Raw genomic sequence first — 16,063 nt, 5'->3', positions numbered from 1 at the left:
GCGGGGCCTTCTGCAGCCCAGCAGGGCTCCCTATTAGCTCCTCCCCTGGCGGGGGCGGGGCGGGCCAACCCCCGAGAGACGACGGGGAGAGTGCGTCGCGACTCCCCAAAAAGTAGCAGGTGCTGCATATCACTAGGAACGTCCTGTGGGCCGGCCAAGGCTGGCGGACTCGGGTTCCCCTCTGGAACAGCCTCTGGCACACCTCTGCGGGCTCCCGAGTGGGGGCGGGACTTGCGTGTTTTATTTCCGGATCCCACAGCTACGACACCGGAAGCCGGAAGTGTGAGTTTCGGCAGCGGGAGAAGGGAAGGGTGACCGCAGAACCCGGACTTTCTCGGAGCGCCAGGGCCCGAGGAGTGGTCGCGGCTCGCCGTTCCTGCCCTTCTCACGTCGGACCGACTCTGCTGACAGGTGTGGTCATCTTCCCGAAGACGGGGTACTATTGGTGGGCGTCCCGCCTCCTCCGAGACTCCCCCCGGACGTCCAGGCTTCCCCCTCCTGTTGGGCCGTGGCCCATTTCTGCCGCCTGCTTACAGAGCACCGGCCAAGGCGGCCCGATGCAGGAGGCGGGTTACCTTGGCGGCGAGCGGGACTGCTTCCACCTCTTCCTCTCCGCCGCCGCAGCGGAGTCTGACCACACCCCTGCTTCGTGGATGACTCTAGTTCAGAGACATTTTCTGTTCATCAAACTTGACTGCATTCGAGGTTGCTAAATTCTTTGAAAAAGGCCCCAAGTATAGTTTGGCAGCTACGTATCTCACTTCATGTGCCTCAGTTTGCTCACTCTGCAAAAACGATTAATGTCTACCCGACCTCAAATCGTTTCTGTGACTCGAGGATGGATGAGCCATCCTGGCATGTTCGAGGAACAGCGAGGAGGCCACTATAGCTGGAGCAGAGTGAGTGAGGGGAGAATACTTGGAGAGGAAGCAGTGAGGGGCCAGATAGTTCATGGCTTTGCATATGCCGTTTTAGGGCCTTTGGCTTTTACGCGCAGGGCAGTGAGGAACTGTGGTAGGGAACAGTGTAGAGGACGGACATGATCGGAGTTACCTTTTAGGGTGATCTGGTCCCTGTGGGAAGAACAAACTATAGGGGACAAGGGTAGGAGCAGGGTGACCTGTTAGGAGGTTATTGCAGTAATCCAGATGAGTGGTGCTTTGAGCATTTTGTTGTGAAAAATTTCAAAGACGTACAAAAGTAGAAAGCATAATAAAATCCCATGTCCCTCACTGCCCAGCTTTGACAGTTGTCAACTCATGGCCAATTTTGTTTAATTTATAGCTCTCACCATCCCCTTCCTTTATTATTTTCAATAACAGCTTTATTTTGATATAATTCTCATACCATACAGTTCACCCATTTAAAGTATACAGTTCACTGGCTTTTAGTATATTCAGAGTTGTGCAGCCATCACCGCTCTCTCATTCCAGAACATTTTCATGACTCCAAAAAGCCACTTGCCTCCTTAGCTATCACCCCATTACCCCATCTCTCCCAGCTCTTAAGCATCCACCAATCTTTCTGTCTCTATGGATTTGCCTCTTCTGGACGTTTCATATACATGGAATCATACAGTATGTGGTCTTTTGTGAGTTGCTTTTTTCTTTTACCGTTATGTTTGCAAGACTGGTCCCATCTTGTAGCATGTGAACGTACTAGATTTTGTTTACTTATCAGTTGATGGACATTTGGGTCATTTCCACGCTTTGGCTGCTGTGAATAATGTTGCTCTGAGCGTTTCTGTGTGCACATGTGCTTTTGTTTCTCTCAGATAGATACCTAGGAGTTCCCACATTATTTTGAAGCAAATTCCTGACGCCGTATCATTTCACCTGTAAATATTTGAGCATGCATCTCTAAGAAAGGATTAAGAAACAACCACAACACCACTATCACACTTAAAACAGTTAACATTAATTGCTTAGTGTCATCAGATAGATTCTGGGATACATTACGACAGGATTTCCTGATGCATTAGATATGAGCTGTGAGACATAGGAGTCAAGAGGGACTCTGAGGTTTTTGTCACAGTAGCTGGACATCAGCTGACAATAAGGAGGGCTGTGGGTGGAACTGGCTTTTGGTCGGGAGTGCAATTTTAAGGTTAGTTTTGAGAGCACTACCAGATATGCAAGTGGAGATGTTGAGTTTGTTATGTGTCTGGAGTTCAGGAAAGAGGTCTGATTTGGGGCGTCATCAGCATGAGGACGGGGGTTAAAGCTCTGAGGCTGAACAAACTCTGTACTGGAGTGACTGTAGGTAGAGAAGAGACCCCAGAACAGAGCCCTGGGGCACCACAACATTGTGGGGTGGGTTGGTGAGGAGGATCGAGTGAAAAGATCTGAACAGGAGCAGCTAGTGAGGTGGGGGGAGAACCAGAAGAGTGGGCTTTTCTGGAAGCTCAGGGAAGGATCAGGGGCCCATCAGGTACTGCTGACGGGTTCGTGGGGGCATTCAGTGGAGCAGTAACAGTTTATTCAGCGTTAAAGCTGTCCTCTCTCAGCTCAGGCCTGCTCCTGCAAGCTTGTATTGGGATCGGCCTCCTCCTCCAGGCAGTCAGTCTTCTTGGGCGGAATTTCAAAGGGCTCCAGGTAGTGCTGTCGCACATGGCCGACTTCTGTAGCTCATAAGAGAACGCAAACAGCTCTGCCTGTCTCTCTGCCCTGCTGTCTTAGGCTGCAAGCCCACCTCCCACTTTCAGATTCCTCAGCACATGTCAGATACTAGGTATCCCCTTCAGGCCCTCAGTTCCAGTGAACACCTACCAGGTTCTGAGTGGTGTCCTTGAAGCCCTTCTTACTAGGTGGATTAATTTCCTAGAGCTTCTGTGACAGATGACCACAAGCTGAGTGGCTAAGACAATAGACCTTTATTCTCTCCCAGCTCTGGAGGCCAGAAGTCTAAAATCAAGGTGTCTTCAGGGCCTCGTTCCCTCTGCAGGCTCTAGGGGAGCATCCTTCCTGCCTCTTCCAGCTACTGGTGGCTCCAGGCCTTCCTTGGCTTGTGGCTATGTCATTCTAGTCTCTGTCATCACGTGGTCTTCTCTGTGTCTGTTTCTCTTGTCTCTTATAAGGACCCTTGTCATTGGGGGCACCTGGGTGGCTCAGTGGTTAAGCGTCTGCCTTCGGCTCAGGTCATGATCCCGGGGTCCTGGGATCGAGCCCCGCATCGGGCTCCTTGCTCCACAGGAAGTCTGCTTCTCCTTCTCCTGTTCCCCCTGCTTGTGTTTCCTCTCTCGCTGTCTCTGTCGAATAAATAAAATCTTTTAAGAAAAGGACACTTGTCATTGGATTTAAGGCCACTCTGATCCAGGATGATCTCATCTCAAGATCCTTCATTTACTTACACCTTCAATAAAACCCTTTTTCCATATAAGATCACATTCACTGGTTATGGGGGTCAGGACGTGGACATATCTTGCTGGGGTCATCACTCAGCGGACTGCACGAGGTAAGGGGCCACCATCTTCACCCCTGCTTGGAGGTGTAGGTAGCAGGTAGGAGTCACAGCACGCTGGCACCTCCCTACAAAAATAATCCCGTAATTTCCCCTCTCTTGTGAAATTCTTAACTTCAGTTTACAGCCTGGAGATAGGTCCTAGGCAGAGTTTATAACAAGTGCTGAACCATGGCCTTTCTGATCCCACGTGTGGGCCTGCAACTCCCTTTGTAACGGGAGGATATGCCGCCTTGTAGATTGAAAAGCCTGTTTTAGCTTCCTGTTACACTTGTTAAAGTGCTCAGCATTCTGCTTAAAGCGTGGCCCCGGAACTGCTGCACAGACCACACTCCTTGTCCTGCAAGGTAAGAGAATTCTGCGAGGGTCTCGTGTGACAAGTCCACTGCCTTTCTCTTCCAGACCCTGACTTGTTGGATGAACAGGCCCCCCTGGAAGAGTCAGCCGTGTGAGATGGTGCAGCCCAGTGGCGGCCCGGCAGGGGACCAGGACGTGCCGGGTGAAGAGTCTTCTCTGGGGAAGCCAGCCATGCTCCACCTGCCTTCTGAGCAGGGTACTCCTGAGAGCCTCCAGCGCTGTCTGGAGGAGAATCAAGAGCTCCGAGGTGAGGAGGGCAGCAGGTGTGCTGAGCAAAACGTCAGCGGTCCCAGCCCTGTTGGTGGGGGAGGCTTCTTCCACTCATCTGTGCCTCTGTTTTTACTGGGTCTGGGGTGGCGGTGCACCTGAGAGCCAGCTAGTGATTCAAAGCCACCCTCCCTTTTTTTTTTTTTAATTTTTTATTGTTATGTTAATCACCATATATTACATCATTTGTTTTGGTGTAGTGTTCCATGATTCATTGTTTGTGCGTAACACCCAGTGCTCCATGCAGAATGTGCCCTCTTTAATACCCATCACCAGGCTAACCCATCCCCCCACCCTCCTCCCCTCTAGAACCCTCAGTTTGTTTTTCAGAGTCCATCATCTCTCCTGGTTCGTCTCCCCCTCTGACTTACTCCCCTTCATTCTTCCTCTCCTGCTATCTTCTTCTTTTTCTTTTTTCTTAAAATATGTTGCGTTATTTGTTTCAGAAGTACAGATCTGTGATTCCACAGTCTTACACAATTCACAGCGCTCACCGTAGCACATACCCTCCCCAATGGCTATCACCCAGCCACCCCATCCCTCCCACCCCCTTACCACTCCAGCAACCCTCAGTTTGTTCCTGAGATTAAGAATTCCTCATATCAGTGAGGTCATATGATACATGTCTTTCTCTGATTGACTTATTTCACTCAGCATAACACCCTCCAGTTCCATCCACGTCGTTGCAAATGGCAAGATCTCATTCCTTTTGATGGCTGCATAATATTCTATTGTGTATATATACCATCTCTTCTTTATCCATTCATCTGTCGATGGGCATCTTGGCTCTTTCCACAGTTTGGCTATTGTGGACATTGCTGCTATAAACATTACATTGGGGTGCACGTACCCCTTTGGGTCCCTACATTTGTATCTTTGGGGTAAATACCCAGTAGTGCAATTGCTGGATCGAATGATAGCTCTAATTTCAACTGTTTGAGGAACCTCCATACTGTTTTCCAGAGGGGTTGCACCAGCTTGCATTCCCACCAACAGTGTAGGAGGGTTCCCCCTTCTCCGCATCTCCGCCAACATCTGTCGTTTCCTGACTTGTTAATTTTAGCCATTCTGACGGGTGTGAGGCCACCCTCCCTTTTTGTTTCAGGTGGGATTCCCTGGAAATGGTATAGATTGACGTGCGGGAAGTTTATTTCGAGTTCTGTCAGGACCGACCCTGGGGGAAGGAAAGGGACAGGGAAGGGGAGGACAGGGAGCAGTGGCAGCGGGCACAGGGAGAAGCTGGGCTGTGGTGCAGGCCGGCCCTGCAGGTTGCTCTGAGCTGGAGGGACCCTTCTGAGTTGTCCCAAGTCAGGCCACCTGTGGTGGGGCTTTTCTGTCTCCGTCCTGATCCGTCCTTAAGCAGCCGGCTCTCCTGGGAGGGGCTGGCTATTTCGGGAGAGGCCCTGCGGCTCCTGGGAAGGGGGGGGCGTGGCCTGCCCTGCGGCGGACCTGTGGGGGAAGGGCTGCTTTCGGAAAGGGGGGGCCGCTTTCTGGTGCCTGTGGTGCAGGTGTGAGCGCGGCCAGGCGGCGGCTCCCAGAGCGGTCCCGTTTCTGTCTTCACCACGGCCTCCACCCACTCACCTGCCATGTCCTCACTTGTATGCGGAGGGGGGCAGCTTCTCCAGCTCCCGGTGGCCTGCTCCATGCCTCTCAGGTGGTTGGCTGCCCTTGGCTGGTGCACATTTGTGCCCACCCTGCGTGTGACCGCACCCTGGCCCGCCCTCTCTGGCCTTGTAATCATGCTTAGACATCTAGGGGCTGTCCTGGCCACTGCATGGTGTTGAGCAGCATCCCTGGCCTCTACCCGCTAGATGGCAAGAGCACTCTTCCAGTTACGCTAGCCAACACTGTCCCTAATGTTGTCAAATGTCCTGCTGTGTTGGGGTCACATAGAGCTGGCAGCCAGTTTGGGGGTGGGGAGACAGCTCACCTTCCACAACTATGTGTGTGGCCTCTGCTGGTCCCCGGGAGGGTGCTCTGGCAAGAGGGACTTGGGGGCAAGAGTGTGGGCAGCCTGGCTTGTAGAGGGATCACGGCACCACCAGCTTCCCGCCCAGGGAGCTCGGGCTTTAGTGGCAGGTGGAGACCTTGAAGCTGTACCCTCCACCTGTGCTGCGTGAGGCATGCTGGCTCCTCACAGTGTTGGCGCTGGACATCTCCATCAGATGGCTGCTGTGTGTCCGGCCCTGGGTCAGACTCCCGGGGCACTGAAGGTGTCTGCCCCCAGCGATGCTCAGGATTGTGCCTAAGGAGGAGGGCGCAGGGGAGAGGACATAGACTTTGCTTGGAATGTTTGGGGGGAAAACGTCATGGAAGAGGTTGTGTGTACCTAGGGTAGGAGTCCATTTATGTGACATGTCCAGGAGAGGTGGATCCAGAGAGAGAAACAGATGAGTGGATGCCAGAGGCTGAGGGTGTTGGGAAAGTGATTGCAAGTGGGTTCAGGTTTCTTTTGGGGGGGATGATGGAAATGTTCTGGAACTAGCTAGAGGTGATGGGTGCATAGCTTTGTGAATACACAGAAACTACTGAATGACCGTGTACTTTAAATTAGTTGAAATGATAAATTGGATGTGATGTGAATTTTATCTCAATAGAAAGGGAAGTTGCATATGAGTTGAGGCTTAGGTGGGGGGCTGGGCAGGACTGCAACAGGTGGAGGGTGGAGGTGGTTGAGGGAAGTGTGCCTGAGGCAGGGGGCCCCTGTAGAAGGGCCACACTCAGCTTTGCTCCCCTGCAGGGGAGGAGTCACATGGGGACAGTAGAGTGCAGAACGAGTCTACGGAGCTGGGCGCAGAAGCCAGTGCGGTTCTAGTAAAAGAATGCTCCGTCGTCAGGGTTTTGACCAGAGAGTGACGTGAAGCTACTGCCCGTTGCAATCTTACAGAGTTCTGTAGTTGTGAGAACCTTCGTGTGTCACCGAGCAGTTTTGTCACCCCTCCATGTTCTGCTGCTGCCTGGGGTGTCCCTGGGTGTGGGGCTCTTCTTTCCTCAGCCTCTGCTGACTGCCTGGCCTTGGCACATGCTCGCCCTTCAGCCTTTTGTGACCACTCACTGTGCCCAGATCCTGTGAGGTGGCTGTGGTTATCCCCATTGAACATGCAGATGAGGACGGTGAGGCTCAGGGAGGCCAGTCACTGGGCCACTTGAAGCCTTCTGGGCCTCCCAGGCTGCAGCCAGCCATGCCACAGGGCACTCTGCCCTGGTGGCCTTCCCTGAGTGTGCAGGTAGCTTCGGGTTTCCTGATTCTGAAGATAATGACTTTGCGCCCCAGGGCGCAGGCAGGCGCATCTTTGACCTGTGGCCAGAATACAAATGAGTTTGAGGAACTTACAGAGAAAGTGGCCTTTGGCACACACTTTTAAGTGCAGCTGATGTGTTTGGTATCTCTTTGGAGAAATTTAGGGGCTTTATCAGTAGCATAAATAGTTTTGAAAGTGTTACGCAAAGTAAGAGGAGGTGTTTCAAAGCCATCTCCGCATGCGAGCCCGCACAGGCGGGTTGGCGCCGTGATAGGCCCGGGGTGGGGTTGGGAGGCCCCCTGCCAAGTCTCAGCTCTCGGCCATCTCCTCTGCCCCCAGATGCCATCCGGCAGAGCAACCAGATGCTTCGGGAGCGCTGTGAGGAGCTACAGCATTTCCAGGGCAGCCAGAGGAAGGAGAAGGAGTTCCTCATGCAGAAGTTCCAGGAAGCCAGGAAACTGGTAGAGAGACTGAACCTGGAGAAGCTCGACCTGAGGAGGCAGAGGGAGCAGGCCCTGCAGGAGGTGGAACATCTGAAGAGATGCCAGCAGGTAGCCAGAGGGGCTGGATGGGCCCTTCCCCAGGAGCTGGGGAGCTAGGGGGTTCTGGAGACCACAGGGATGCCAGTGTTCCCCCGAGGGAACGTGTGGTCAGGGCTCCCAGAGAGCACCCTCAGGCTCAGTGCTTCACTAGGAGGGCTCGCAGAACTCAGAAGAGCCGTACAACGGCTCCCGGTTACGGCTGTTATGGTCAATTACAGTGGAAGCGCCCAGGTGGGAATCAGCAAGGCGAGGAGTGTAGGGCGGGATCCAGGGGAGACCAGGCGTGAGCTTCCAAGTCCCTTGCCGGTGGAGGCGTGCGGCAGTGCCTTTTCTCCTGCAGCCTTGTGTGACAACCCGCACCAGGCACGGCCACCAGGGAAGCTTCCCTGAGCGGCGCTGTCTGGGGACTTCAGTGCAGGGTCGGTCCCGTCGGCCTGGAGCTCCCGCGGGGCTGAGCTCGGAAACTCAGTCTCTGCACCTGCACCGCCCCCACCCCCCACCCCGGGACGTGAAGCTGAGAGGTGTGGCCCAGGCCCCGCCAGGAGTCCCACTGTGAGCACAGACTGCCTGCCAGGGCGCTCGGGGATGAGTGTGCCAGGTTCCTGGGGCGGCCATGACAAGGGACCACAACACTGGGTGGCTGGAAGAAAGAGAAATGTATTGTCTCCCAGTTCTGGAGGCCAGAAGTCCAAGAGCAGGAGATGGGCAGGGTTGGTGCATTCTGGAGGGTCTGAGGGAGAACCTGTTCCAGGCTGCTTTCCCAGCCTCGGGTTGGGCCCGAGGTCCTTGGCCTCCTTTGGCTTGTAGACGAATCACTCCATGTCCCTCTCCGTTGTCTCATCACTTCCCTGCGTGTCTGTATGTCTCTCCTCTTACAGAGACACCAGTGTCAAAGAGAAATACAGCTGGATGTTAGTTAAAGCGGTGAAAAGAGGTTTTATTTGGTAAAATTACTGACAGCAGGGGAAGGAGTGGAGCTCCACTGTGACTTGCAGAGGTGCCTGGAATTTTCCAGAGGGAGGGAGGAGGAGGAGGAGGAGGAGGGGCTCAAGCGAAAACTCACAAAGGGTCTGTCGGTGTAAATGCGGGAGGCGAGCTGGCAGTTAGGGAAGTTAGCCTTCTCTCCTGCAGAGGGACTGGGATTCTGAGGCCCGAGTCGTCATGAGGATTCCTGTTCAAGGGAATGGTTCTCAGGTCCTTGAGAAAAACTCCTGGGTTGTAGGAGGTACATGGACATTTCAAAGGGATAGAGGAAGGGTTCACAATTGGGAACCCTCTTACCAAATGCTCTGAGGAAGGGAGGCAGGAACGGTGTTCCAGTGCTGGCTGGAACAAATTTGGCAGCATTGAACTTTCCTAGGTAGGCATGCCAATGGGTGGCTGGGTCTCCCAGGATGCGGCCCTTCGCCGCTAGAAGCTGTGTTTAAGTTTGGTCAGGTCGCCGAGTGCAGGGGTTTGGATGGAGTCAAAGTCATTTTGTGCTGATTTCGTTTGTAGTTCTCCACAGTCATTGGATCGCCTACTGCCTCCTCTTCTAGCATGACTTGATCATAACTTGATTGCATCTGCAAAGCTCCTGTCTCCACATCAGGTCCCATCCACATCCACAGGTACTGGGGGTTAGGATGTGGACATATCTTTTGGGGGCCACCATTCAACCCATCCCAATCTTGAACAGGTAGACTCAGTGCTCTTTGCTAAATGCCTTCAGAGCATCTGTCCGTGCGGCCCTGGGGGCTCCTCTCCACTTGCCCTGGCTCATGTGATGGGATGCTGGTCGCACAGCTGACAAGTCCAACAGCAGTGGGTGTCAGAGTGGACATGGCTTCAGGTTGCTGGTGGCAGTGTCAGTTGGTGCCACTACTTTGAAAAACTATTCAGCGTTTTTTTCTTCAGGTTGCAAATTCGGGTTGCCCCCGACTCAGCAGCCTCACCGCAGGTGCACATCTAAGAGCAGCTCTTCTTCGTTAACCGGCGCCAAAACCTGGGCACAGTGCAAGTGCCCATCACTGGAGAAGCCAGTAGAACCATAGGCTGGAAGTTTTTTAACAGCTTTACTTGAGATAAAATTCACATACTGTAAAATTCACCCTTTTACAGTATCCATGGCTTTTTAGTATATTCATAGACTTGTGTAACCATTACCACTCTCTGGTTCCAAAACATTTTCACTCCCCGCCCCCCCCAAGAAACCCCATCCCCATTAGTCATCACTCTGCATCCTCTCCCTCAGCCCCTGGCACTCTCCAGTCTGCTTTCTGTCTTTGGGTTTGCCTCTTCTGGACATTTCATACAAATGGAATCATACAATATGTGCCCCTCACATCTGGCTCCTCTCACCCAGCATACATATTTTTGAGGTTCATCCATGTTGTAGCATGTATGAGCACGTCATTCCCTTTTACGGCTGAGTGATAGTCCGGTGTATGGAAGTAGCGCATTTCACTTATCTGTTCATCAGTTGATGGACACTTAGGTCATTTCAACACTCTTCAGCTGTTGTGAGTAATGCTGCTATGTATTTCTTTTTTTTTAAGTTTAATTTATTTAAGTAATCTCTACACCCAGTGTGGGGCTCGAACTCATGACCCCAAGATCAAGATTCACATACCTCTCCGACTGAGCCAGCCAGGTGCCCCCAGTTAATGCTGCTATGAAAATTTGTGTGTGGACCTGTGTTTTTGTTATCGGGTAGATACCTAGGAGTTCCCCCATTAATTTGAAGCAAATCCTAGACACTGTAAATATCATCTGTAACTATTTCAGCGTGCATCTCTAAGAAAGGGCTTAAAAAAGACAACTCAATACCACTATCACACCTAAAATAGTTAACATTAATTGTCTGGTGTCATCAAATAGACACAATATGTTGTGCCATCAATATATTTTGACAGGATTTCCTGATGTGTTAGATGTGAGCTGTGAGACACAGAGAGGAGTCAAGAGGAACTCCGAGGTTTTTGTCCTGGTAGCTGGAAGATGGATTTGCCATCAGCTGACAAGAAGTAGGGCTGTGGGTGGAACTGGCTTTTGGGGGCTGTCAAGCATGCAGTTTTGAGAGCGCAGCTAAATACCCAAGTAGACATGTTGATGTGACAGGCCAGGTGGTGGGGGGTATTTGCACTGTTCAGTGGGGAGACCTTCACTGAGGTGTGTTCCAGTCAGGACCAGAACACAGTGAAGGACTGAGCCATATGGGGTATCTGGGGAAAGCATGTTTTAGAGGAGGGGAGAGCAAGTGCAAAGGTCCTGAGGCAGGGACTTGCCTGTCATTTTCAGGGAACACCAAAGAGGCAAAGATGGCTGAAGCTGTGTAGAAGTGGCTAAGGAGTGGGCGGGGAGAGTCATGGTAGGGGCTGGTTATGTGGGCTTAGTAGGGCTAGTGGCAGGATTGGGGCTTTGACCCAAGTGTCACAGGGACCGTAGGGGCTGCTGTGCTAGTGTGAGGCATTATCTGGTTTCCTGTAGACTGTAGAGTATAGGGGGGGTGTTATGAGGTTAAATTGTGTCCCCCCAAAAGAAACGTCCACATTCTAAACCCTGTACCTCAGAACGTGATCTTATTTGGAAATAGGGTCTTTGCAGAAGTAATAAAGTTAAGATGTGGTTATACTGGATTAGGATGGGTCTAAATCCAGTGATCGCTGTCCTTATCAGAAGAGAAACAGACGCCAAGACATCCAGGGAAGACGGCCATGTGATGATGGAGGCGGAGATTGGGGTGATGCGTTTATGAGCCGAGGAGCGCCAGGGACTGCTGGCCCATATTTCCCCCCAGGCTCCTCAGAAGGCACCGACCCTGCCCACACCTTGCTCTCGGACTTCTGGCCTCCAGAACCGGGAGGCAGTACATTACTGTTGTCCTAAGCTCCCCACTTTGTGATTCCTTCTAGAAGACCCAGGAAACCTGTAGGAACAGGTGCAGGAATGGAGGAGGAGCCCAGGTGGAAGTCATGGCAGCCCTGGTGAGGGCTTCTGACCGGAGTGGGCCCTGGCCCACGGGGTCTGCTGCCAGACATAGGTGATGTGGGGGTCCGGGGCAGGTAGCTGGAGAGCTCAGCCGGGGCTCCCGAGAAGAGTCTGTCGTGGAGCTGTGAATTTGGGAGCTGTCGGCCTGCGGGGGTACGGCAGGCCTGGAGAGCAGCCCCGCGCATGGAGATGCAGAGGAGAAGGGAAGGAGTGGCGGGCGTGGTGTGTGCGTGTGCACAGGAAGCCAGGACAGGGGCGTGGAGTACGGGAGTAGCGGTTGCTGGGGCGGGGGGGGGGGGGGGGGAGGGAGGGGGTCCGGCTGTGAAGGACTGATGCACCGACTCTGGGTTTGAGCGGCCTAAGGTCGCAGGGGACCTGGTCTGCACAGCTGGAGAAGGGAGACCGGGCATCAGGGGATTCGGACAACCCTTGAATTTTGTCACTGGTAGAGAGGCCTTCTGGCAAGTGGCAGTCCGTCTCGTCTCTCCTGGTGGCCTTGGCTTGTGGAGGGGAGCATGTATTTTGACACTATCTTTAGGTCTAACCTCCCTGAGCATCTGCTGGGCTCGGTCCTCATGGCCTGCTCGTCAGCCTCATGAGACTCGAGGCAACTCTGTGCCCCTGTGTCTGCAGGGATGAGGAGGGGTTTGGGAACGTGGGGTCACGGGACCGTTGCCTGGCTGGGGCTTGGGAAGCTTCCAGAGGTGAGCGGCGGTTCTGGGGGCAGGAGAGAAGCCCTCCGGTGACATGTCTTAGTCCCCGCCCACTGCCCTGGGGCTTGGGGATGCCAGGGGTGGGCAGCCGGCAAGAAAGTGTTACTGACAGGAAGTGGCTTTTTTTCATGCAGCAGATGGCTGAGGACAAGGCCTCTGTGAAAGCCCAGGTGACATCCTTGCTGGGGGAGCTCCAAGAGAGCCAGAGTCGTTTGGAGGCCGCCACCAAGGAGCGGCAGGCTTTGGAGGGCAGGTGAGTGGGAAGGGAAAGGCCTTGGGGGCCGCCGTTCGGGTACCTGGGGAGAGTGAGGCACCTTAGGAGCCCCTGGCGGGTTCCTCTGGGAGAGGTCAGCTGTGGTGATCGCAGGAAAGGGTTTCCCGCCTCCCAGCGGGAAGCAGGTGCTCTGCATAAAGCACCCTGTTGTGCGAACAGTCCGGGCCCAGGGACCACCCTCAGTAGGCAAACTGTCAGGCTCTTTTCTGGAAAGTGGGGTTCCCGTAAGTGGGATGATTGGGTCAGAGGGCACAGATGTTTCCTGGGCTCTCAGGCCGCCGGGCTGCTGCCCTGCAGAGAGAGAGGCGGGTGCAGCTCTGCCGGTGCGGTGGGTGCTGAGGGTGCGTTGGGCGGTGTCCCGGCTGCCTTCCTGCCTCAGGAGGGGAGGAGGGGCGCGGGCCGGGGTTCGCCGCCGTCAGCGATACGCGAGACCGTGTGGACGGGCTTCCGTCTAGAAAACAGAGTGTGAGGAAAGGCATCTCGTTCGGCCTCGGGCTCGTGGCCCTCTTCTGTTTCCCCCCGTGTACTCTTCTGTGCCTCCAGCTTTCTAAAATCACGTGCACCCTTTTTAGGACAAATCGGTGTCTTTTCTGCCTGTCTCTTTCCGTGTACATGAAAGAAACAGCTGGAGGCAACTTTGGGGGGTTCCGACCCTGCGCGGACATTTACGTGGGCAGCGTCCTTTTGTGCCCCTTGCCCTGGGGGCCGGCCATGGAGATGCTGAGCTGGACAGCTCGGACACAGAAGCTTTGCTTGCACCTCAGGGCATTCAGTGTGGCCATTGGAAGAGCTTCCCACGTCATACACACGGAGGCCCCCTGAGCCTTGGGCCTGTCCTGTTGCAGTGGCACTCCCCCTTGTTCCAGGGCCCCGGGCAGGCGGCAGTCCCATCTGGTGATGACGACGTCAGATCACAGATGGAGATGTGCTCAGTGTATTCGGACGGGTGCGGAGAAACAGCGAGACCAGTGACCATCCCCAGGGGCCCCCGCCCCCCAGAAGCAGCCACCATCGCCCCTGCGGTGGGGACCATGCAAGGCCTTGGGCCAGCAGGATGACACGGCTGGAGCCTGGGCCGGGAGATCTGGGGAGCTGTGGGGAGATAGGAGAGCGGAGTTCGGAGACGGGGGGGGCTGTGGGGCTATATGGCTCGTGGCATGGGGGGGGCGGGGCAGCCATTGCCGTCACCCAGCCAGGCGGGTGGGAGGCTCCTCTTCCAGGTGTGTGCATTTGGGACTGCAGCTGAGCCCTTGAGATGGGTCAGCTGCCTTCCTGCCGCTTCTAGAACAGGGACTGGGAGGGAAAGAGCCGCTCCCAAGCTGGCTCTCTGTGGTCGTCCCATGTCCGGTAACGGCGCTTCCGCCCTGACAGCCGACAGCCTCTTCCTCTCTCACACGGAAGGGGCTCTGCGTTGGCGGGACGCTCAGAACTATGCCCCACTCCTGTGCCCGCGCTCTCCCCGCGGACCGCGGAGCTCCTAGCAGCCCCCCTCCCCGCCGCCGGCTTCCACCTTCCTCCTGCTCAGTGCGGCGGGGATCCTGTGAGCACCCCGGCAGGCCCGTCCCCGTCCTGCTGGGGGCCCTACCGTGACCGCCCCCTTCCCCTGTGCCAGGGCCCGAGCTGCTAGCGAGCAGGCCCGGCAGCTGGAGAGCGAGCGGGAGACGCTGCAGCAGCAGCACAGCGTGCAGGTGGACCAGCTGCGCATGCAGAGCCAGAGCGTGGAGGCGGCCCTGCGCATGGAGCGCCAGGCTGCCTCGGAGGAGAAGTGAGTGGCTTTGTGCCCGCAGGAGGGACAGAGACCAGAGGGCCCTCAGTGACTTTCTAGCTGTCGGGGAGCCCTTCCACGGACTGTCCCTGAGCATGACCACACCTAGACGATCCATCTTTGATCCGATAATGTGTGCTCTCCACATGTTGACAGCATCCGGTCCCAGACCCTGCGTTGCTTTCGTTGGCATGCCTTTGAGGCCTCCTTTCGTTTATTTATTTACTTATTTATTTATTTTAAAAAGATTATTTATTTATTTATTTGAAACAGAGAGAGAGAGAGAGAGCGAGAGAGAGAGAACACAAGCAGGGGAAGAGGGAGAAGCAGGCTTCCCGCGGAGCAGGGAGCCCAATGCTGGACTCAATCCCAGGACCCTGGGATCAGGACCTGAGCCGAAGGCAGATGACTTTTTTGAAGAGCCCAGGAGAGTCCCATCCTATTATAAACCTTCTTATTTTTAAATGTGTTAGTCTTAAGAAAAAGGATGCTAACCATGTAGTGAAGCCTGCCTTAGCGCCGATGGCCTTTAAGGCACAAGTGCCCCCTGGAAGCCCCCTTCTGGTTTGTGGACATATGACAAGAACGAAGAGGGTGGGGCTGCAAAGCAGAAACGCTGTGGCCGGAGTAGGACAAGGTTGTTTCTCCAGCAAAGGCTCCTTTTCCTCAGGCGGAAGCTGGCCCAGCTGCAGGTGGCCTATCACCAGCTCTTCCAAGAGTATGACAACCACATCAAGAGCAGCGTGGTGAGCAGTGAGCGAAACCGAGTGAGTATGGTGGGCATGTACTCGGGACTGTCTAGGACCGACTTGCCTGGGTTCCTCTCCCTGCAGCCTAGAAACGGAAGAGCATGGGGCCTGCTTCCCCAAATTTACCACTATGGGAGCTCGGGTTCTTACATGAAGACTTGACAGAATGGGATTTGGGGAGGGATGCTTGACTTGTCCTAGAGCTTTGCCAGGGTCGCAATGTGACAGCTGAGGGCGGGATGTGGGGAGACCGGGATCCTTGGGCTGTGCTGCTTGTGGGCTGCAATCGACTAGGCTGGGCCTCTGGATGCTCCCTCTGTGGGCCGGGAACATGCTTGTCTCCACGACCAGTCCCTCCTGCCAGCCTGGCTCCTGGCTCTGGTTTCTCAGAGCCAAGGTAAGGCCCAGAACGCTTCTCTCGCCCTGTTCAAGGTGGCTGCGAGCCCTCTTTTGGTTCTCATCAGACCTGTACTGGGTGCAGTTTCTAGTGATCACATTTTAAGAAGGATGCTGTCAAACACGAGCGTGCCCAGAGGAGACTTGGAAGGGTGGGGTGTTAGTGCGGGAGCAGCTCAGCATGGAGGGGATGGCCTCAGAAGGAAGTACGGCCCTGTTCCTTGAAGCGTTGGAGGCAGGCTGTCTGGCTGGGGAATCTGGGAAAGGAGTGTCGGCCTGGGTGGGAAGTTGTGCCCCATGACCCCAGAGGTCCCCTCCACCCTCTGGCTT

General features: G+C 54.7%; 2 protein-coding genes across 7 annotated transcripts in view; both read left to right on the top strand.

The window, feature by feature from the left end:
• PLXNA3 (plexin A3) overlaps positions 1 to 16,063 on the top strand; it is a 217,448-nt gene that overhangs the window by 68,870 nt on the left and 132,515 nt on the right. The window lies entirely within an intron of this gene.
• The window catches only part of IKBKG (inhibitor of nuclear factor kappa B kinase regulatory subunit gamma), a 48,051-nt gene continuing 32,121 nt past the window's right edge, over positions 134 to 16,063 (top strand). For all 5 annotated transcript variants that reach the window (XM_035725838.1, XM_035725837.1, XM_035725839.1 and 2 more), the window contains exons 1-6: positions 134 to 411; positions 3,862 to 4,063; positions 7,665 to 7,876; positions 12,684 to 12,802; positions 14,436 to 14,588; positions 15,259 to 15,355. In XM_035725838.1, the coding sequence (XP_035581731.1) occupies positions 3,877 to 4,063; positions 7,665 to 7,876; positions 12,684 to 12,802; positions 14,436 to 14,588; positions 15,259 to 15,355 (768 nt within the window). In that variant the 5' untranslated portion in view covers positions 134 to 411; positions 3,862 to 3,876. The remainder of the gene's footprint in view (positions 412 to 3,861; positions 4,064 to 7,664; positions 7,877 to 12,683; positions 12,803 to 14,435; positions 14,589 to 15,258; positions 15,356 to 16,063) is intronic.

Source organism: Zalophus californianus, chromosome X (assembly GCF_009762305.2).
Source record: "Zalophus californianus isolate mZalCal1 chromosome X, mZalCal1.pri.v2, whole genome shotgun sequence".
Classification (NCBI taxonomy): Eukaryota; Metazoa; Chordata; class Mammalia; order Carnivora; family Otariidae; genus Zalophus; species Zalophus californianus.
Note: the sequence above shows the minus strand (reverse complement) of the source record. Positions and strands in the feature narration are given on the sequence as shown.